This window comes from Bremia lactucae, linkage group LG8, assembly GCF_004359215.1.
Source record: "Bremia lactucae strain SF5 linkage group LG8, whole genome shotgun sequence".
Taxonomy (NCBI): Eukaryota; Oomycota; class Peronosporomycetes; order Peronosporales; family Peronosporaceae; genus Bremia; species Bremia lactucae.
Window position 1 is genome coordinate 3,053,839 of NC_090617.1, and position 23,963 is coordinate 3,077,801.

Genomic DNA, 23,963 nt, shown 5'->3' on the forward strand with positions numbered 1-23,963 from the left:
CTTGTTCGTACTCTTCAATACTTCTTCGTAGCTTGAAGCTTGTTCTCCATCACAATCTGCAACAAAGCAATAAAACGAGTCTTCACCTTCAAAATCGTCCAAGTTGAAGTGACCGCGACGTAAGTTGGGAAACTCTTGTTCGTAGCGCACCACACCGCGCTTCTTTCGAATTGGTCGCACCATCCACTCTTCTTCGCCGTCTCTTCCAGGCGTGCTTGATGCTCGAGTGGGAACCTGACCTTGAACACTGGAATCGTTTTGACTACCACGAATCGGATCGCGGCAAGCTCGAAGTGGCGGAGTCCGAAGCCTTTCATCATTTGCTGGAACCTCCACACCATTGTCGTTAAGTGTCGACGTCTCCAAATTTTCATCATCATCAATGATGTTGATAATTCGATCGTCTTCCCTTTTCTTCATTGCCTTCGAAATGGAATGCTCAGCAAATGTCACGCTTCTTGAAATGATGATAGAGCCGTCATCCGCGTTAAGTAGTCGGTACGCCTTGTGATCCTTTGCATAGCCAAGAAAATAACACTTCACGCCCGAATCGTCCAGCATCTTTCGTTTCTCCTTTGTAACATGCGCGTAGCATTGCGAACCAAACAAGCACATGTGTTGGGTGAGGTCGCTTGCGCGCCCACCACAACTACCTCACTGCACGCAAGAGAAGCAGGTTAAACCGCTTCCACGCTGTGCTAGGGTGTGTTAGCGTCATCCGTTACGCGAGGTATCTAGAAAGATACGCTCGCAATACGTATTAAGCGTTGTCTATAGAGATGACATTTTGATTGGTAAAAATAGGTATTTATATTTAATTCTATTAAATATAAATCAGTCTGAAAACTACTTCCTACTTGGTAAGTGCGCACGAGGAGCCGGATAACCGCTCCCGTGACGACACTTAACCAGAGTACTTAGTGCGTTGGGTGAGGTCGCTAACGCGCCCACCACAACTACCTCACTGCACGCAAGAGAAGCTGGTCAAACCGCTTCCTCGCTGTGCTAGGGTGTGTGTCTAAGTAAAGCGTGGCCGCATAACGACGAGCTCGCCTACAGATCCAGCAGTGTCAAAAGAATTTGCAGGTCGTTTGACGAAGGTTGCTCCTCAAAAACAATAATTGTGTGTAAATGCCCCAGTGAGGAGATTAATTTCATCACCAATTAGTGGCAAATAAATTGTTTTTAAAGTCCCTTGTCGATTGCGGGGCGTCAAACAATTTTATTCGACGCAAAAGACCTAGAAGATCGTAGGTTCAATTTCATTGAGCACGATATACCTCTAACGAGGATGTCAGTATCTTTTGCAAAAGGCGCACCTGTAACACTAAAGAAATAAGTGGCATCCAATACACGTTTAAGGGTAAACAGTACGATGATGAATTCATCGTACTGGATTTGAATAGTAAATTTGATGTCGTCCATGGATTACCATGGCTCAGAAAGTAAGAGCCATGCATAAGCTGGTAGCATCAAGCCGTGTCGATGCCTGCCTCTCGTTCATCAGGAGGTCATCTGATAACCGTCTTGGAGCGTCCACAAGCGTTTGTGAATGTTCTACGAGAGAGTGCGATGGTCTCATTTGTGGCTCGGTTGTTTGCATGACTGCACAAGACCTCAGTGTGACAATCCATCGTCAAAGTTCGATCACTCAAATAAATTAAGTGGTACGAAACAAGGATGCTTGCTATAAAGCAGCACCCAAGAAAATTTAAACGCCTGTCTGTAAGAGAAAGTGCGAAAGCCCTGCATCTAATGGAGAGTCGATTGTAGAGGATCCCGCTGTGGTAGCGCAACCACAGCTGGAGGCAGTTAGGAAGGATACTTCCCAAATAAAATCTGTGGGAACAAGTCCCAGAAACCTGTGGTCGGAGGCTCCCAGGTACTTTTGTAAATAAGTTCCAAAAAAATGGGACAATAAATGTCTAAGGAAACAATGGATCAAGTGTAGGCGCTTCTACAATTGATTTAATAGCGTCTCAGAAGTTAGCTTCATAGATAATTCAATTGTCACGCTAGAACCGAAGCTGTTCTTGTGTGTTCTGCGTAACTACAAAGTCAAGCTGATCTGCGTACTTGTCACAGATGACAAGTACGCGGCCGATATCCGGTCGACAATTGTATCTCCTGGGCTTAGTAATGCACCTGCAATATTCAACAAATGTGCAACCAATCTGTTGAGATCGGTCCGAGATTTCGCACCGAGTTATTGTGACGACGTCTTCGCTCATAGCAGAGCCATGACCAAAAAGCCGGACGTCAAAGTACATCGTATCCACGCCCGAAAAGTTCTTACACTCATGCGTTCTTTGCAAATCTCAAAATAACATTTTTTTTGCCGCAAACGAAATACGACTTCTTGGGTGCATCGTGGGTAAACACGGTGTACACTCCGATCCGGAAAGACCAAGGCGATCACCGACTGACCTTTGCCAGTTGATGAAAAGGAACTATAAAAGTTCCCCAGCTTAGCGGCGTTCTTACACAAGTACTTTCCAATTATGTCGAAATAACAGTACATGATTCTTCTTTGTTGAAGAAAAATCTAGAGTGGTAGTGGAACCGTGATTGTCAGCGTTCCTCTAGAGTTATAAAGCAGAGCTCCGTGCAATCGCCTATTCTGGCGGTTGTGGACCAAGACAGACCATTTCACGGGGTCTGTGACGCTAGCGATTTTGCAATTGGCCGTGCGTTAATGCAATATGACACAGACGGCGCGGAGCGTGTCGTCTGCTATCAGCTGCGTCAGCTTGAACCAGCTGAACAAAACTATTCACTGCATTACAAGGAACTATTTGTCGTGAAATACGCACTGGCTAAGTTTAGGGTCCATCTCTTGGGAAATAGACCGTTTATTGTCTACACGAACTTTTCGTCTTTACGCACGGCCATAAACAGTCCACACCTCTCACAAAGAATGAATGGCGAGACGGTTGTCTCTCTGCGCGGAGTATAACTTCTCCGTGCAATACAAACCAGGACAGCTTAATGTCGTCGCTGATGATCTTTCGCGCCGTCCCGATTTTAAGCCGGTTGGCGCGAATTAACAAGCCCACTTTTGCAACCATCAATAGTAAGCGAAAGGTACTGTTGCCGCAACAAGTGTTCCGTCGTCAACATTACTAGACAAAAAAGAGCCATCAGAAAGACAAAGCTCTTATAAGATTTAATGGGTTACCTTAGAAAATTATCAAGAACATACTGATTTTTTAATGTTTGATGGAACACCTTAGAATTCTATCACAACAATCCTTCAAAGGATTGTCATAATTTTATCGATCCATAACAGGTTGATACACAACACGCAATAGGTTACTGTATTACACAGCCGTTGCAGGCGACAGACCTAGTGTCGTCAACCCCACCATAATAATTTGCGTTTATCTCGTACGAGTGCCACGATAAACCACTAAGTGATCATCGTGAACGCGAGATGACCTATTTCACGCTAAGTCGCGACTTCTACTAGCCACGCCAGTATGAGTTCGTCCGCAAGTACATACGTGCTTTCGAATTTTTTTTGTTTGTCAACGGGTGAAGCACCACTTGATCCCCTGTGCTGCACTCCCAATCGCTATAGTTCCTTCGTTGTCAGCTCCATTATTTGCAGGGCGAGCTAGTTGATGTTGGTTCCGGTTATGTTGTGGCCTTCACGTAGGCTGTAGGTACGTCGCCGTGACGTCAATTGAGCGACGCTGTCGTTATGCACATGATGACGGCAAATGTCAGCGATGAGTCTTCACCGAACGATCGCTCGTTTTAACATGCCACCCTGCACGCCTTGTAGCGCTCAACGGCTCAACCCCCGCGTCAGTTTTGGTCTAGAAGACCCATTTGCGTGGAACGGACGCTTTTCATTAGTGCGCTGTACCATCTCTCACATATCGTTCGCCATCAGCAATTCAATCTCGGAGCGGCGTCTACGTTTTTTACTCAACCCGCTTGTCGCTCTTCATTGTGGCGCTAATTCTTGGGATCCACGCGATCTATCGTGCTTACAATTTCTCGTGGCTGAGTCCTTTTCTCAATGTAGCTTTAACATAGTAAACACGTTTTGCAGTCGGGGTCTGATTGCTGACGTCATGGGTTGCACGCTTGGTTTCGCCCTTTGATCTTTGCAGTACTCGCTGACCGCTCCTCCGGATGCCCGGCGGCCTTGCCGGACTCGTCTAGCTCAACCTTGGACCCGCTGGTCTCAGCGATCCTATCTATCATCACCTGCTTGTCACTGGCTTCCGCATTAATCTCACCGCCGAGTCGGTGGATTACCATCTCGTTTGCGTGTCTTGACGTCTTTAACGTGCTGCGTAGTGCGCACAACGCGATTTTAAGTGAACAACACGCGGTAGCTCTTGAGCTCGTCGCTTTTTAGCCCCGCCTCTCCGCGTATTTCAAGTGTCTTGTGTTGGCGATCTAATCGCGGTGTACGGTGATCCAAAACCAGAATAAAACAGCATGCCCGTCAGCTTGAGTTGACTCCTTTAAGCACCTCAACAGGCGACAATCGCCCAACATTCCCCCGAGCCGGACTACGGTTCAGTATGCACGACACCTTCTCCGCCGCGGGACTTAAAACATTGAGGGGCAGACCGGACTCAAATTCACTGAGCGTATCATGTTCTTGTCGGTCTGGTGCATGCGCTCTGCCTGGCCATTCGTCACTGTTTTCTGCTACCAACACTTGACGATGAACACCCGTATTCATGCAACAAAGTGAACGACCTTATATTCACCTCCACTGTCGGTGCGGAGACAGCGTATCTTGCAGTTAAAGTGCTTCTCGCCAGTATACGAGAAAGTGTAAGATTTGCTTAGTCACATGATCCTTCGTTTCTTCAAAACCTAGCGGCAGTAGTTGCTCTCGTGGTCGACGAATTAATCAATTAGCGGTAATCACGCCTATCCAGCGGTGTAATCGGTCCCTTTTTGTCGCTACAGATAACGCCACCGACACGGTCAATCGGTGCGGTAACCTCTCCCCTCTAGCGGCCTGGTGCGCTTTGTTTGCTCCTTGCGCACGTCGAACATGGAGGTCTTTGTTTGTTGTCCGTGAGCCGGATACCACTTGTTTAGTCGTTGCCGTGCGCTCACACGTCATCGTACGTCGGATGTGCGAACCGCAACTGGAAGTCTAAGAGACTACCTGCTTAAATGTTGGCGGTTGGCGATAGAGCGGCCCAGGAGTAATACAGAGGCAACTTACTCCTTGTCTTGATTCACATCGTCCCCGACGACATCCACCAACAAGACATTGGTGGTGTCTCTACGAACGTCCACATTTTTGAAGTTGTAGACAATACGGATCACTGATCACCGAAGCCCATCATAATGCAGATCTTATCCACGCTCTCTATTTTTCCATAAAAAAGATGTTCTTAGAGAGAGCTGCCGAGAATTAACTGTCAATTAACTCGATCGGGCGTTTATTGACGCCAACGCTTTCAGCGAAGCACGTCTTGCTCTTGAGTTGCATCCGCAAGCTCTCTCCGGTGGCAAAAGGGCACTCTTCGTCAAGCTCCTTTATATCATCGAGCTGCGACGCCGTCATCACTAGGTGACGAACCGACCCACTGTTTAGTATCCACTGCTGTGCGGCGTCGATGCCATCCGCAACAGCCAACATGTAACTTTTCTTTTCATCGTTAACGCAGACGCGCTTGTAGTAGTTCTGTTCGCCACACTTGAAGCAGGCGCCAGGCTTCTTTGCTCGGCGATCATCACTGCTTCTGTCGGCTTGGACCTGAGGCGGTCGCTTGGGCTGTTTAGCTGAGCGAACTAAATCAGTCCCTCGGCACTTTGATATCTGGGACGAGCTTAACATTCAACCGGTCCATCGATACTATACTTAAGATTTAGGTATGCCATGTATTTACTTGGCTGTGAAAATGTTGTTCTGCTTTGCCGGTCATATATCGGCCGACTTTGCGGCGCCCAGACTCCTGCTGCTAAGGCACTCGAAGCTCGCCATTGAGGTCTTCGATGAGAAAGAGGTGTAACTGGGCCTCGGATCGGGGTCCGCTCCTTAGGGGAGCAATTTCAACGAAAAATTAAAATCGCCGAAGGAATCAGTAGGTGCATGTTGAACAAAGAAATTAAACTTGATGTCCTGGGTACCGACCAGCTCGCCGGTTGTCGTGGCGGCTGTGGTGGCGCGCTTTGCCTACTACCGACTTTGCCGTATCTTTGATGGCCTTGTCCTGCAGCTTGTTGTCGCACTGGACTTGAAATGACTTCGTCGTCGAGCGAGACTAGCGTCATGTTTCGGTCGAGTCCCGCGCGCGTCTCTGCATAAGTGCGAAAAGCTCTGCTGCTGGAGGACACGACAAAGCTTGGTCATCCTTCACTGCACAAGCTTCAAGCCCGTAACGAGCTCTATTTTTAGGCTTCATCTCGGCGGCCAGCTATAGCTGCCTGGCCATGCCCTCGCCCGCGCTAGAGGCTATACAGGCTCCGTTTTCGTCGGCTTAAGCTGCTGCTGGCGCTTATACTTGATCTTGGGCAACTCGATCCATCGGTCTTGGGCTCATAACCTGTTAATCGTGGAAGGGGATAATGCTTAAAAAGTAGACGATAAAGTCAAAGTGAGTGTACTACGCATGCACAGTCAGCTCCTTCCTATTCCTGTTGCTTACCTGTGCTGTGCCTCTTGTGCTTCGCTCGGTCGTATTCTTGAGGGTTACCTAAATGACATACTTGCTTATTTTTTGAAAGTATTGCTTAGGCACTACATGCGTAGGACTGATAAGGAGATCGCTTTCAAGATCAAAAGTGAGTGCTTGTATATTGTCTTGATAGAACGACTGTGGCACGTAGCCGTTATGTCACGAGTTCGTGTGCTAGATAAATTTTAATCATCAGATCGCAATCTCAGCCACAGCTGGGTTGACCGCAGCGGGACTCGAACCCTGGCCTCATTTTGGCGTCCTAATCACCAAAGTCGAAGTCTTTATGAGATTTTGAGTGGGAAGGTTTATAGCAATACTTTTGGTCACCTATTAAACTAGATTAATCATATATAAACCAACAGAAAGTCTTCTCAAAATTTTCGACAATCAGGAAAAACTTCATGTTAGTGTGTTGATCTCCATGAAAATGCCGTTGGGAACACGGCGATACGTTCGATACTTGCGTGCTGCGTACTCTGCTGCTAAACATGTATGTATCGCTAGGCTTTACGTGCATGGTGACGGATCTTGTTGATGCTAACGGAGGCAAGCGCAATATGTCCGGCTCTATGTGGTTTCTTAAGTCGCAATGTCTTCGTGCATATAGTTTCGCAGCGCGCCGATTAAGTTGAGCTCACAGTAAAATTGTGGATAAAATGTTAATTAAGTGAGCTCACAGTAAATTTTTGGATAATAAATGACTCAATATCTGCAAAGGTTAGCATGGTCACAACGATTTTTTGTGTTGCCGATTCGCGCCATCGATCAGTACCTACACTTCAGCGATTAAAAAACTTCATTATATCTTATAGCGCGGTCGCGTAGTTAATGAACACACATGATCACCTTAAAAATACGAGCTTGCTACAAAATTTTGTGCGAAATTCGGACGATTTAAGTTAGGCGTGACTATTGCCACAAACGTTTTGACTATTGCCACAGTCAGAACACCTTTGATTAGCTTATTGGTGTAAGCTATTATGATTTTTTTGGTTGGTAGGGTGCTATTATTGGTTCCACGTATAAATTATAAATATGGGTTATTGAAACTGATTGTCATTATGTACATTCGCATTTACTATAGCGAACACATTTTTCGAGCTTAGAATGCGGACTTGAGGCAGACGCAGCGCGCGGTTTCCTCGTGTTGCATGTTCTGCATCCGCAGCCCCGCGCGCTGATCTTAGGTGAAGCTATTATGCAAGACGTCGTGTACACACATCTTCACGCCTGCCGACGTCAACCAGCAAAAGCGGCCTCTTGACGCCTATGACATGCTCAACGGTACTTCCTCTCTCGATTGACCCATGCACCAAAGTACTTGTATCAACTGTATTATTTCTTGTGTGTTGTCTTGTCACTAGGTAAAGAAGCGACCGCTGTGGGCTCCATATTCACACAGGAAATGGCTTTCATGATCGCAGACGCGTGCGGATTTCGCTGCTAGACAAAAGAGAAATTCGCCATCAAAGACGTGACTGTGCTACATATCAGTCGGCCATTTAAAGGTGGTCTTGAAATGCGATCTTTGCAAAATTGACGTAGTGACGTTGCGCAAGTATACCGCGATTTTACGTGCGCTCTCGGAGAATGAGCTCGCGTTTCATCAACTCGATGCATCGATTCGCCAAGTTTCCAAGGCGTCGCGAAATTTATAAATAACTTTAACAAGTCTGATTGGTGGCTAAAGGGAGTTTGTTCTGAACATTGACAGCAGCTTCTTAAGTAAAATTAAATTCATTGTGCTTAAAAGCTGTTTTTATTGCGCGAGTCGTTGAAATTGCAGGGAGAAATAGCAAGGAAATGAGTAGGGTATTACTGTTTCAATATTTGGGATAAGAAGAAACGATTTAGCCGATCGGAGGTGTTTGTCTGTGGCAATAGTCAAAATGTCTGTGACAATAGTCGCACCCTTTGATTTATGATAAGCACTAGTGATTGAATGATTAACTTCAATTACTAGTGGTTAACTTTATATATACGCGCAACGGACGATAGGGTGGTCGCTTTGTAACAGCCATTCCATTTATTGCTTGTACATCAATATTGTTGTCTCAATTGGTACAAGTTTATATTAGCTGTAACGGTATTAATCTTGACACGCGGATGTGCCACTTACACCAATGTTCCGTATAGCATGGCTAGCTCATTAAATCCTATAAATGTTAACGTTTTTTGATATAATAACTCAATCCATATATATATATATAAGGATTGAGATATAATGTAATATTTAAACATATCCCTATATAGAGCATATTTTTGAAGACATGTAAGTGTTTGGCAGTGAATAATCTTCTTTAACAACGCTATGCATGTAGTTTCGTGAGACGAATATGAAAGAGCACGGTTTGCACGAGTCGCTTTTCAAATTACTTACGCCCGACATGGCTCCAGATCAAGCACTGCTTTCTAACATTTGCTCTTGTCGATTTTTAGACGAATATTAAATGGCTACGAGATAACGCGGTTGATAGCTTAACTATCAAGCATCAGAATTACGCTGCTCACGTGACCAACAATGCATAGCAATAGCAAATATGTTAGAAGGAACAAAGTATTCTTGTTCGAATTGCTTAATACATCAGACATCTAGAGCAGTTTCCGTAGATATATTTTTTATTGTGGTGAGTGACACCATCCACAGCCATAGAGAATACTACGAAGGCTGTAGTTCCAGAGAAAAGAGCATTTCATTTATCGGTCTGGTGCCTGAATATAGATTTTTCTGACGTGTGCGGAAGCCACAAGTTGATGAGGTTACGTTGGAAAGGTTCTATTTAGACGAAAACGTCAAGCTGCCCCTTAAACAATCTATAATATCGAATAGTTGCAGTACAATTCTGGGGGATGCGGTCTGCAATTACTTTAATTTCGAATGGTTGAGTATTCATCTTAATATGTGAGCTGGTAAGATCACCTTGAGGATGCAGGAGAGGTTATTTGGACAGCGCCCTCCTCGTCAGGTGACTCAACCTTAATTAATCCATTGTGTAAGCGCTTTTTTGAAAGCCATCGAATGGGTACACGCACGAGCTGAATAGAAGAGGTAGCCAACTTCCCACCTGGCGGATGACCCCGTATCTCCAGGCAGAATATTTGACATTTTTAAGTACTCTGAGGACGAAGCCTCCCCTGTAATTGATGTCAGGAAGCGTCCGACCAAACCCACTACATCACAAACGTCTAACCGATCAGAAAGTACGAGCAATGCACAAATTGGCAGCATCGATTTATTACAACGCCTGTCTCTTGTTCATCAGATAGCCATCTGATTAACGTCTTGAAACGTTTACAAGCGTGTGGATGTTCTACAAGAGAGCGCGATGACCTCACTTGATTCAGTCGTTAGTACGATGGCACAAGACCTCAGTGTGACGACCCATTACACTATGAAGTTAGATAACGACGGACGATGCACCCAAGAAGTAAATACTATTAACGATTGAAAATCACTTTTTATCTGTAAAAGTACGCAGATATGCTTGACTTTGTCACGACGCAGTTCACGCAAGAAATATCTCGACTCTAGCGTCGGCAATTAAGTAATTTCCAAAGCTAATTTTGGAGTCGCTATCAGATTTAGTGAATAAACGCCCCACTTAATCCGTTGTTTACTAAGACATTCAATGTCTCACTGTCTTCCATGAAATTTATATCCAAAGCTTTTTTGGAACTTATGCCTTAAGGTTTTTGGAGACTTATTTCCTCAAGTTTTTCGAGACTTGTTCCCTTATTTATTTAGGTAGAACGCCCTTAGGTGACTCGAGCTCTGGTTGCGCAACCACAGCTCGATCCTCTACAATCGATTTTCCAGTCGATCTAGGATGTTTACATTTTCTCATTTAGACAGGTTAAAAATCTCCTTCGATGCTGCTTTCTAAGCATGCATCTTTGTTTCGATTCACCCGACTTATTCGAGTGGTCGAACTTCGACGCTGTCTGTGCTTGTGCACAGCCATCGGAATTTGAATCCACATCGTCATACTGAGGTATCGTGCCATCGTACTAGCGACTGAACCAAGTGAGGTCATCGCGCTCTCTTATAGAACATCCATGCGCTTGTGGAATTGCATCTACTCCTTTTCTGTTTCCGGGATAAGAAAAGTGTCATCTGCTGCATCATTTTCTTTTGCCTATATAGCCGTGTCATTTCGGTTGCGTTGAACGTTGCGCGGCTGCGTTTAACATTTTGTGGTTGCTTTGGAGTCAACCAAATTTTTTAAAATAAAAATGTTTTTTGGCCAGCTGAAATGAGGCCGTTAAAAAAGCAATGTGCTGGTTGTAAGTGTTTAATAGGTGAATTATTTCTCAGGTATGCAAAGATTAATATGAAATGCAAAAGTAGTACATAGATCATGTCTCTTCGACGGAAGAGACAAGATGTATGTAGATGTGCGCACTCACAGTTTTGCATTTTATATCAATCTTTGATTTGATTAGTTCACAATACATGTTATTGTCAGAGGCTGTATGAAATTGAAAATTAAAATTTGGCCGAAAATTAAGGGACGTTGGTTACAATCGTCCGGCACTGTACATTTTGTGTAGCGGGGTAGCTCAATACACAATTATTATTACATACAAGAGAAATAATATAGAAGAATTAAAAATGTTATTTATTAATTGGCAGTAATGTAGCAGTTCATTTCATCAGTTGATTAAAATTCTTTGCATCAGCCCCATCAATCACCGCTTGACGCGCGAAGGGCGGTGTCACTTTATATAGTTATCTTAATACATTTAGGCGGGACTATAAGTAGTATTAGTACTAATTATAATAAATTAGATTACTCTTTCTCGAAACGAAGCACTACTTGATTTTGTCTTGTTGCTGAGCGGACGGTTAGCAATTTGGAATCTCCCTTGCACGTCGTGTACGCGAGGTAATTGGAGGTACCTTGCCAACACTGTTGTCAGTGTAGGTGAGCTAGTGCTGGAGTAGTACTAGCGAAAGGTGCCCAATTCCATCTTGTGCGAGCGATAAAAACATGTTTCATCCTTACAAAAAACATTTTGATAATAAACATCTTAGGATATCTATTTTTACTTTGTATAAGTTTAGAGAGATCTATGATATAATAATGATAAAAGAAAATTACAATATGGTTAAACTTCAGATTTAAAAATGCCATTATTTTACCTTTTTAGGCGATTTATCATTAAAAAGATCTGTTTTCCTGATCATTGCTGCTAAAAGCATGGCGACAAATTATCCCAACGAGTGGAAGGCTATTTATCTTAAAATTAAATCGCCCTTTCGGCGCGATTGAAACACTGGCTAGTTATATTTTGTTGCTGCTATAATAAAACGTCTTACGAAAGCAAATCTCTTGGTTCGCCATGTGTTGTGAAGCAAATGACCATTTGGGATTCTCGATCTATCTGCAATTGTCGGTCAATAGATCGAAACTTTAAATACGGAAGTTCTCACAAAAAGAGCCTTTTCCTAGCAAATCCGTAATCGCCTCGATCGTGTCCGTCGAGATCCGGAGCGAAAGATAAATTAATCCATCTCAACCTCAACAACTGGTACGGGGTACAGCTGTGCAGCTGTTCCTCGCTCGTCGCCAGCCAGTCGCGGAACAGTGTTCATTTCTTAAAATCAACCCCAATCGTTTTTTTTTACGAGTTTTCGTTTTGACACGCGAGCGACACGATGGCTGCAAACTATGAAAACATGGAAGCCCCCGCTCCCAAGAAAGAGTCCTTCGCATGCAAAGTGCTCACGTCGCTCACCTTCTGGATTGTAGTCAGTATGGTAGTCGGGATTTTGCTTGGCCAATTCGCTCCCTCGTTCTCGGAAAAGGCTGCTCCAATGAAGAATATTTTCTTACGGACGGTGCAATTTGTCGTATTCCCGCTTGTATTTTCGTCATTAGTCGTCGGCATTGCTGACCAGAAGGATATGAAGCAGCTAGGTCGTCTAGCCCTCAAGTCTATCATATACTTTGAAATAATCACGTTTGTGGCCTTACTTTTTGGTCTACTTGCTGTCAACCTCGTCAAGCCGGGTAACGTGGGTCTTCCAGAAGGTGACGAGTTTGAAAGTACGTCGGATTCCGGGATGACATTTGAAAAATGGATCAACCACTTGACTCCCAAAACATGGGGAGAAATGATGGGCGGTTCGGGCTCGTCGGAATTGCTACAAGTCCTCGTCGCTGCTATTCTCACAGGCGTGGCCACCTCGCAATTAAAGGACGAGCAAAAGTATTTAATTATCAACTTGGCTCGTGCAGTCCTTGAAATGATGTTTAAATTTGTCGACATTGTTATTTGGACGGCCCCGCTTGGGGTGTGCTTTGCTATTGCCGATGCTGTTGGAAAGAATGGTTTATCATCGTTAGCAAGCCTAGGAGCTCTCGTTGCCACGGTGTACGGAACGATTCTATTGTTTATTGTCGTGGTCTTTGGCAGTGTCTGTCTAATGTTTAAAATCAATGCTGTTGAGTTTCTCAATGCAATGCGAGAACCACTGATTATTGCCTACACCACAGCCACGTCCGAGGCCGCTCTTCCCAAGGTGTTTGAATCCCTCGAGCGATACGGTGTAGCCCCTCACATCTCGGGCTTTGTCGTTCCTTTTGGATATTCGTTTAATTTAGACGGTTCGACGCTCTATTTATCGCTCGCTGCTGTCTTTTGTGCCCAAGCGGCGGGGGTTGAAAAGTCCGTAGGAGAACAGATTGTGATGGTTCTGATGCTCATGATCTCGTCGAAAGGCGTCGCGGGGGTACGCTCGGCCACGATTATCGTGATTGCCTCGACCCTTGACCAATTTGATATTCCGTCGTGGCCTGTTGCGCTCATTCTTGGTGTCGACTGGATCATGGACATGCTTCGATCGTTCACGAATGTCATGGGCAACTGCCTCGCCTCCGTCGTGATGGCCAAGATGGAGAATGAGTTCCGTACAGAGCAGTGGGAACGCGAGTATCGAGCACCGGCCGAGCATGGGATCGACGACAAGACGAGCGCAATTGATGGAAAAGTTAGTCGCATCTCGGGGGTGTCGGGTATTTCTGTCTTATAAGAGCGTAATGAAAGGCATATACGATTGACTCGAAATATAAATAAAAAAATCTTGTGGATACTTTATGTGAAAAGCGGCGACCTAGCAATAAAATTTGCGCTGGTGTTGATGCTTTCTTGAAGTTGCAAGTGTTCAGATTGGCTCATGCTTACATTTGTCGAAGGATCTCGTGGATAGGATGCCAGTACGGAAGCGTGAATTTGAAGCGAGCGAAGACCGGCTTTATTACTCTGTTATGCATCACATAGCACTGCTTACTAATCTCTAATTTCTATCGGTGCATAAAGACGTCATTCTTTCCTAAACTTTGCGAGTTGAATTGAAGTGATACATGGAATCAGCAACAATGCATAAGATGGACAGATTTTGAATAAAGTCATCGGGTTTATCTAGGCTTGCGAGATAGTAGTGACAGCTGTAGTTTTCAATGATTTTTAAATCACAATATAAAACTACGATGGATGCGGTGGCGTCACTTGGCCAATGGGCCCACTAAGCCCTTGTGGGCTACAAAGTACACTTAATGACGTTAAAAGTGGAATAAACACAAGCGCAGTCGTTAGCAATTCGCAGCAACACAGAATAAAACCTCCGAAAATGGATACTTTTGAGAGTGTACTTTCTGGTTGACAAAAAAATGGTTGACTATTCTGATTACAATAGTCAAAGAAAGCGCTTTTAACAAAATGTATATGATTTTCTTGATTCTTGTAAGAAATTAAATGATTGATTCATGTAATAAACTGCCTTGCGATTATTTCGAAAAGATTTTTTAAGCAAAAGATTTCGTTGTACAATGTAAATTCGTAAAACTGTTTTCGACCCTCGTGGACATCGATTACTCCAATGGCGTTAGAAATCTACTCATGAGATCTTCACGTAAAGAAAAATAGAAGAACAGGCTCGTGTGATTTTAATTTTGAAAAATATTAGCTGGCTTGCCTTTAAGTTGGCATAAAAAATCAAATTGTATAAAAGATTGAAGTCGATGCAGCAAGTAGCGACCGACAGTAAGATTGGTCACAATATGAACCACACCCGAGTTGTAACGGGCTAAAGTTGCCCTAATGTTACACAGTCCGCGTTAAGTACATTAGGTGTACTTAAGGGGATGGTCAATTACTAAATAATAGTAATTAGACCCAACACTCGGGTGTGGTGCACATTTGTGACCAACCCTTGTGGATGTGATGCACATGGGTGCATTCACATTAGGAGGGATGACGCCCAGCGTCATCCGTGATGACGGCTAGCGTCATCCGTTACGCGAGGTATCTATAAAGATACGCTCGCAATACATATTAAATGATATCTATAGAGATATCATTTTAATTGGTAAAAATAGGTATTTGTATTTAATTCTATTAAATATAAATCAGTCTGAAAACTACTTCCTACTTGGTAAGTGCGCACGAGGAGACGGATTACCGCTCCCGTGACGACACTTAACCAGAGTACTTAGTGTGTTGGGTTAGGTCGCTTGCGCGCCCACCACAACTACCTCACTGCACGCAAGAGAAGCAGGTTTAACCGCTTCCTCGCTGTGCTGGGGTGTGTGTCTAAGTAGAGCGTGGCCGAATTACGACGTGCCCGCCTACACTTTACCTGCGGAGTATGGCATCCGAAGTTAATTACTGACTTGTCTAACATATAATACATAAATATTCCTAACGCAAATTCGCGCAATCTATCGGCCGCTGAAAACTTCAGATTAGTTTGTTTGGACAGCGACATGTCGAGGGTTCTGAATGAGTTGCGTTACGGAAGCTCGATAAATCTTTTTAGATAATAAAGTGGACAGAGGAAGAGGCAATTAAGTTTGCTGACCACGGATCCTTGGTGATTTATGCGCGCTCGATCGAGCTCGAAAATTCTATAATGATAGCACTGGCGATAAAAAATAGCTAAGTTTTTGAGGCGGAATGTTGATGTTGATATCAGGTCCGAGATTCATTGTCGAATAAAGTGTAGTTATCATATATGTAAATAGTTTAATACGCTTTCATTGATAGTACGAGCACGTTGAAGCCCTCTTATCGCTCCGTTCTGCATCAGCTTTACAACAGTTATAGTCCAAAACGTACGGCACACATGACAGCGCGCGCTACGACGCGCATCCCCTGCCACTGGTCACGAAAGAGCAGATCAGTAAGTAAAATTAACGAGATGAGCAAGCCCGGCATTCTTGATGCGATAGACGATTTCATCACCAATAATGACGACGCATCAGAACTTCTGTTGTTGACAAAGGGATTAACGAACATCTGGGCATACTCAAGAAATCGCTGATAAGGTTTTTGGGTGTAAAAGGGGCATGGGAGATGTAGGCGGGCGCTTCTTAAGCGGCCTCGCACTACCAAGCACACACCTCCAAACAAAGCGAGAGAGCGGTTTGTCCGTCTTGTCTCACGTGCAGTGAGGTAGTTGGTGGGCGCCTAAGCGACCTCTCACAACGAACTTTGTACCTTAGAAAAAGTGTCGTCACGGAAGCAGTTGCCCGTCTTCTCGTGCGCACTTGTTATCTAGAAAGTAAGTTTAACACTAATTTATATGATGTAGAATCAAATATAGAATCTTTTTACTTAATCAATAGAAGCCATCTCTGTAGATGTGCATCTCGACATGGCGAGCGTATTGTTCTAAATACCTCAGCTCGTGAATGACGCTAGACGTCATCTCTTTCATTTTGAATGCACCTATGTGCATCACATACACAACGGTAAGTCGCTATGTTAACCTCACCCGAGTGACAGGTCAAATTTATTCACATGAAGTAATTGGCCCCCCTGTGTAAGAGTACTTAACGGGTGTGTAACAAGGCAGCTTGTAACGGGCTAGAGTTGCCCTAATGTTACACAGTCCCCATTAAGTACATTTGGTACTTAAGGGGATGGTCAATTACTAAATAATAGTAATTAGACCCAACACTCGGGTGTGGTGCACATTTGTGACCAACCCTTGTGGATGTGATGCACATGGGTGCATTCACATTAGGAGGGATGACGCCCAGCGTCATCCATGATGACGGCTAGCGTCATCAGTTACGCGAGGTATCTATAAAGATACGCTCGCAATACATATTAAATGATATCTATAGAGATAACATTTTAATTGGTAAAAATAGGTATTTGTATTTAATTCTATTAAATATAAATCAGTCTGAAAATTACTACCTACTTGGTAAGTGCGCACGAGGAGACGGATTACCGCTCCCGTAACGACACTTTACCAGAGTTCTTAGTGTGTTGGGTGAGGTCGCTTGCGCGCCCACCACAATTACCTCATTGCACGCAAGAGAAGCAGGTTTAACCGCTTCCTCGCTGTGCTAGGGTGTGTGTCTAAGTAGAGCGTGGCCGCATTACGACGTGCCCGCCTACACGAGTGCTGAATATAATTCATTAATTTAACTAATTGGCCATCTCCTTAAGTACACCAAACGTACTTAAAGGGTACTGTGTAACATTAGAACAACTTTAGCCAGTCACAGCGCAGACCAGACTACGAGGCAAGACACCAGAAAAGTGTGTCTCGTGTTGAGCACAGGTTGAGTCGTCAACGTTGGCAGCCAGGAAGGTCTACCATGTGACGAGCTCATCGGCCTCCAATCTTCTTACGAGGGCGGGATGCGCTCGTTCTCTGATGAACCCTCTGTCGGGGAGGATGGGTCTTGTCGTTCTGTCGAAACGAGCTCGGAACGTCCATCATCAGTTGGGAACGAGGTTCCGAACTATCATGCGAGGGTGGGTACACTCGCAAGCAAAAGAGATAACTTGTTCGAACCCCCTTTTTTCACGGTGGTTCGAGAAGCATTCAACAAGAGAATGCTTCTTACCACTCGAATCCGTCAAGGGATGTGGAGGGGGAAGAAAATTGGGTCTGCCTCGTTTGACGAACCCGAATCAACATGTGATTTGGATCACCCCTTCAATATTTGAGGGCCTTGGAAAAAAGAGTCGATCGACTGGTTCATATTAAACAATGTCTGTCCCGGGACTATCATAAGGGTTTGGCAGACGCCTTAGACCGTTCCGCAGTAATTCGGAACGAAATAAGCCTTGTATTGAAAAAAACATGGGATGCAAACGCATCCTACGAGGCAGCTCGATCGTGTATGCATTGCCTTGGCGGTGTAGAACACAGAACGAGCCGATCTACTTGGCAGTAATTTATTACCGCCCAAATTCACAACTACATGTTTTGGTAGATTAATCGCAGACAGTAGGACTAGGTTAGGATGTTATCATTAATGAAAGAATGTTTGCTCTCCTTATTTGTCACAGTTCCATTTCTGTCGGTCCACCGCATCAGCAATGGAATCCTGTACAAAACAAACCGCCGCTTCTCTAACCAGCAGGAGATCACCTGCTGACTCGATTATACTTTGTTCTCAGTGCGACCGGTTTGCACTGCGGAGATGTCAATTTCTTGTTTAGTGAGAGCATTATTGCTTTCACTAATATCTTGGTTTTCGATGCTGAGTCTTTCAGCATCGTTAGTAAAGTCAGCAATGCCATTTTTTGTCCTTACTGAGTTCGTCCACTTCAATGTTGATTAGAAAATCAACATTATTATCCTTCGCATTGACCTTACGGCCAATGCGTGATGAGCAAGAGCTAAAAAGCTCTTCGCTCGAGCGAGTCTCTCCCCTCTTTGAGTAAGAGTCACTCTCAAACAAGGTGGGTATACGTGGATGGATTAAGCCGCTCATGTAAACGGTGTATGCTTTGTAGAAGCATGCCCTAATTTGTTTATGGCAAAATCGGCAAGAGCTAGCTCCAACTCGTAAGAGATTATACGTATCCGCGAAGTATCTCCTCGAATATATGGTTTGCACGCTTCGTCTGACCATCTGTTTCAGGATAATCAGAAGTTGACATTCGCAACTGTGTTCCAAGTCATTTGAACACAGTTGCATGAAATCCGCCGTGAATCTAAGGTCTCGATCTAAGACCAATTCGCGAAGAGCCCATGGAGTCGAAATATCGTGTCAACAAAAACACAGCAGAGCCTTTGGCTGTGTTTGACTCCGGGACTGCAGCAAAATGTGCCATTTTGCCGAACGATCAACAAAAACAAGAATACCACTATTCCTGTGATCGTCGTCGGGAAATCCGAAGAGGAAGTCGATAGATACGGACAACAACACTCTGCCTGAACAGGCTGAGATTTTAACGGAGCACGGGATGAAGCCATCCGCTGTCATGTGGCAGCATGCTCCACTGTCAAGGAGCCACATCTTTTCATGAAGAAAAAATCATTTTTCCGCGAAAAACAAGCTCATTTCCTGCCGTCTTCATTTTTAGCTCACGACAATCTTCGAATTTGTGGCCAAAAGTGTTGCTTAAAACACTTGCCACGAGATTCAATTTTGTTTCGTTGATGACCTTGATTGTCTCTGTAATTATTCTTTTCATAACGACGACGAGCACAGTTTATCAAACGCACTATATGTGCCATCAAGTCTTCGCCTTGACCCAGAGTAAGCCTGAAGCTTTTTCGCAATTGCACACGATTATAGAGCGTTCTCTGCACAAGAATCCGAAGAAAATGGCACATCTCATGGGCAGACTTCGATTTCGAATCATCGAATGATATGCCGGCTCAACATCTGGGCCACAATTGACAAAGCCTTAATATCGGCGGCTCTTCATTCATGCGTCTCGCGCAGCGCTGCATGTTCAGGCTTATGATAGCGACATAAACTTGCAGCCCCTTACTTGCTGATGCCATGCGGGCATTCAACTCCCAGAGAAAGTAATTCGAATCGTGCAACATCTCGTCCGTAAATGTTTTGGGCTCATAACCTGTTACGATATCTTGCGATTTGCTGCTGAGGATGAAGACATTTTGGAGGACGAACGCCATGTAACTCAACTTCGCAGCCTGCCGCAGAAACATGATTCGATGGTCGCATTATTGAAGCGCATGGTAAAATAAGTTTGCTTGACGCAAAAGTGACGTTGTCGCGAGCATAGTTTAACACAGTAGCACGATGAGAAAGCGCGGCATCTGCGACAAAGCGAATTTGCTTCGTCTCAGAACGGTGTACGCCCTGATCCTGAAAATTTCAAGGCAATCACAGACTAGCCGGTGCCAATTGATGTAGAATAACTTCGAAAGTTCCTCAGCTTAGCGGCATACTTAGCCACGGTGGCCGTGGCGGCCATGGCTTTGAGAATTCAGGAACCCAGCGAGGATGAAAAGTGAGATTAATGAATAAGGCTTAAACTGAGACCTCCGTGTTCTGAAACTTTCCATAAAACTTTCCTATCTTTTATGGGACGCGGTGCTACAGTTCAATTTTATTATGCGGGACATGTCTTATGCGTGGTGCAACAGTTGAATACAACTAACGGTGTGGCCCAACCGCCTCTATCAAAACGTTACATTGTACTAGTAGGACACAATTTTTAAAACGTGTCAGTGAAATGGAATGTCATCGCGATGCGTGTGTGTCATAGGAGCGTCTCTACTTGTTTTAGGGTTTCGTTGCGCGAACCCACCAATTAATCCTTAATCGATGTCTTTTGAACAAGGATGAGGTTATGCGGACTTCATAAAAGAGAGTATCTAAATCTGAAGGTATGATCAACTAAAAAACCCTGAGCCTCTTTTAACAGTGATGGCTAAGGTTTAATCTAAAGCGAAAAGCAAAACTGTTATGTTTCCTACATTAAGCTGCTGGAGTCACTACCGATTAAACTTCTTTCATTATCAAGCCCATTCGCGGGCAATGATGTATTTTACCGCAAATTGTGCAACTGTGCAACTCATGACAATTCATTGCTATCTTTTCAAAGCAATTACAATACTTCAGATGCCGTTATTCGTCGGAACAAGAATCGATGCGACTCAATTTTTTGATTTGAAGTGCTTAGGCTAATAAATTCGCTTACAATATGCAGCCTTCAAGCAAACAGTCCTAAGGCGGCTGTGTCTTACTGTAGCGGGCTAAAGTGCCTCAATGTTACACACCACTTAAAAAGGATTCAGTTACTTCATGTCAAGAAAAAAAATGACCTATCACTAGGGTGAGGATAACGTAGTGACCCACCTTTGTGTATGTGATGTACATAGGTACATTCACATTGAAAGGGATGACGTCTAGCGTCATCCGCGAGCAGAGGTGTTAGGAACAATGCGCTCGCCACGTAGGGACGCACATCTACGGAGATGGCATCTATTCCTTGATTAAAATGATTTTATATTTAACTCTATTGGAGTAAAAAGTCTATAAACTACTTCCTAGATAACAACTCCGAGCATAATCGGGAGGTGGCTGAGCACTTAGCGCAGGGACTTGGTGAGCAAGCCCTGGTCAGGCTCTTGAACAGTCCTTCTGAGCAACATATTTGTCAGTTGGAGCAGTTGGAGGCGTTTGTGTTCGAACAGCGAATAACCGCGTCCGAGGCACAAAGCCATGCTGCGGCGGAGACCGTCCTTTAAACTCACGATGAGCTCAGACGCGAGCAATCTCAGAACGAGGCTCTCAGAAGGACTGTTGAGATGCTCTTCGCCCAGCTGCATTAGCCGAGACCCATTCGGATGGACCCGCCCAAGGTCGATGAACTACAGCGCACACGAATGTGCACCGGCTGTTAGCCGTGTAGAAATGCGGTGTGGCGCAGCTCATCGAGGACAACACCCGGGGATGCTGTCGTTCGCCATGTCAAATCTGCGCGGGAAGGCCTCAGAGTGGGCTAACTCGTCGCTTATATAGGACATTGAGCTTTCCCTACATGACCAAATTTTAAGGAAAATATTCGCTCCATGTATTAGCCACCGAACGACGAGGTGTTGCTCCAGGCAAGCTTCTTTGGGGCGCGACAGGTGGGGCGATCCCTGCAAGAGTATGTGCAGGAAATGCACCCGCTGTCGGCCTCTATTACCGTAGGTCCGATTCCGGAGCACATTATGGTGCCCACGTTTAAGAACGGACTACAGCATGGCCCATCGCGACAGGCCTTTTTCAGATAGGTGCCGTCGACGATGAAAGAGGCAATCCAAATAGCCTTTCTTAAGGAACAATACTACAACAGTGCCTCAGCGACAGCTTAGTATAAGTCGTCGGCCGAGAGGATAGAATCCACTCCCATGGGGTTAGGCAATGCAGACGCTGTCGGTTTTAAAGCGGCAAGCGCGGCTATATGATTGGCTCGCTGCAATGCCAGATCTCCTGCTGGCGCCAAGACGCCCGGCAAGAGGACTTCCTACCCGAAGGGCGATGACACGAATCAGCGTGCAAGACGCATGAATTCTGTATCGACCACTGAGGGTTGTGTGAAGCAGCTCGCTGTCCCTAAAAATAATGTAAAATTCGTTCTTAGAGAGGGAGGGGCGTAACGGGCTAAAGTTGCCCTATGTTACACAAACCCGTTAAAGAAAATTGTTTTATCTAACGAGATGGTCAATTACAACATATGAAGTACTTAGACCTGCCGCTCGGGTGTGATTCACATACTTGTGTATGTGATGCACATAGGTGCATTGAAAGGGATTAGTGCTAGCGTCATCCGAAATCCAAGGTCACAGAATATTACGCTCACGATGTAAGGATCTACTAATGTCGCACCCATTTTTGGATGAAAGGTTTTCTATTTAATTCGATTAAATATAAATCAGTCTTAAAACTCTTCCCTACTTCACAAGTGCGCACATGAAGCCGGATTTCTGCTTCCGTGATGACAGTTGTACTAAGGTACTTAGTTCGATTGGTGAGGTCGCTTAGGCGCCCACGAGCTACCTCACTGCACGTGAGAGAAGACGATCGAACAGTTTCCTTACTATGCTTGGTGTATGCTTAAGTAGAGCGTGGCTGCTATCGAATCGCACCCCTACATTGGGTGTCCCGATATGTAACGGGGCACCCTTTGCTAGTACTGATAATAGTACAAGTCACCCTACACTGATTACCGTTAAGGCGGGGCGCCTCGACTACTTCACGTACACGACGAGCAGATGAAGGTTCTAAGTAGCTAAGAAGCCTTGGCTTGGTAACGAAACACGTGCGCGTCGCCTGAGATGCAGTAAAGCTGCCAACTGCACGGCTCGGTGCACGCATTAGCGTCTACCGAAACATTTGCATCGCTAACAGCTGCACCGAGTCGTGCAGCTGCCAGCTTTGCTGCTTCAGTTGGAGGTGACTAGTACGAGTCGGCGTCATCCGTCTCGGTACCACTACCACTGTCGAGGCCTCCGATTTGCCCGGGTCCGAGCTCGTCAAAGCTAAGAGTTCTGACGTGAAAACGAAAAAGTTAATTGCGACGTCTCTTAACTCGTCTGATCCGTTTGGTGTCGAGTGACCTTTACGATCACTTCGCCCCTAGTGATGCATACTGACATCACCAGAGCTATCGTCGTCCAGGAGTCATCACAAAAGGATTTTGCACCAGAAGGGTATGACGAAGTGTCAAACAACCTCATCATCACCTCTTTGGATGTCACCTAAGAACCCGTAGCGTAAGCCCTCGTAAGAAAAGTTCTTGTGGTACCCCTGCTTCAGTGGGTACCACTCAGGGGAGTGAAGACAGTAAAATGTCTCATCTCGCTCCTGAAAAGAAGCCGTGGCTTTTGCCAGAACGGCTAATCAATAGCTTGTCTGGAGAAACTACTCCTCAGAATAAATATTTTTTTATTTATTGCGACAAAGCTACATGGGCTTGACCCCAGCGCGAAGGACTTTCGCGCTGAGGAAGAATTCTATCTCGATGCTTTTCTAAAGCATCGATGGTTTAGTGGCAATAATAAGCGAGATAAAGTCTCGCTTATGCAAGCCTGGAGCGCGTTCATTCGCAATGTCAAAGACATTGGACGCGAAGCCTGGCCTCATAAGCTTAACGCGAATCGCGTTAAATTTGAGAAACGAACTCCAACCGGTGCAAAGTATAAATTGCATCGGTTGTCACGTGAGGCTGGGGTTCCATGCCTCACGTGAGGTGATCCCTGTCCGTGTTGTGTAGACAACTCGGAGAGGGTAAAAGGGGATGTCTATTCCATTTCTTCGCGCTGGGGAAGGGCTCGCATCTCTATTGAGATGCGTGACGCGATTGACGTTTTGCAATCGATTTACATGCGCCAAGGGCGCGTGTTTTCCGATGGGCCTTCTGAACAATCGGGTGAGTCTCGTCATACTGACGGACGAGGCCCTCAACGTCAACAATCAGCTGGGAACGAGGTTCCCAGCTGTCATGCGAAGGTGGATAACCTCGCCAGCGAACAAGATAACTCGTTCGCTGCCCCTTCACATCACGGTGGTTCTGGAT

General features: G+C 45.0%; 1 protein-coding gene across 1 annotated transcript; it reads left to right on the forward strand.

Annotated features, from left to right (window-relative positions):
• Nucleotides 1–12,324: 12,324 nt before the first annotated feature.
• Nucleotides 12,325–13,701, forward strand: CCR75_007496 (uncharacterized protein; the record flags this gene model as incomplete). The annotated part of the gene is made up of 1 exon (XM_067965556.1): nt 12,325–13,701. The coding sequence occupies one exon, from the start codon at nt 12,325–12,327 to the stop codon at nt 13,699–13,701; it is 1,377 nt and encodes a 458-aa protein (XP_067815568.1).
• Between the last annotated feature and the right edge of the window lie 10,262 nt (nt 13,702–23,963).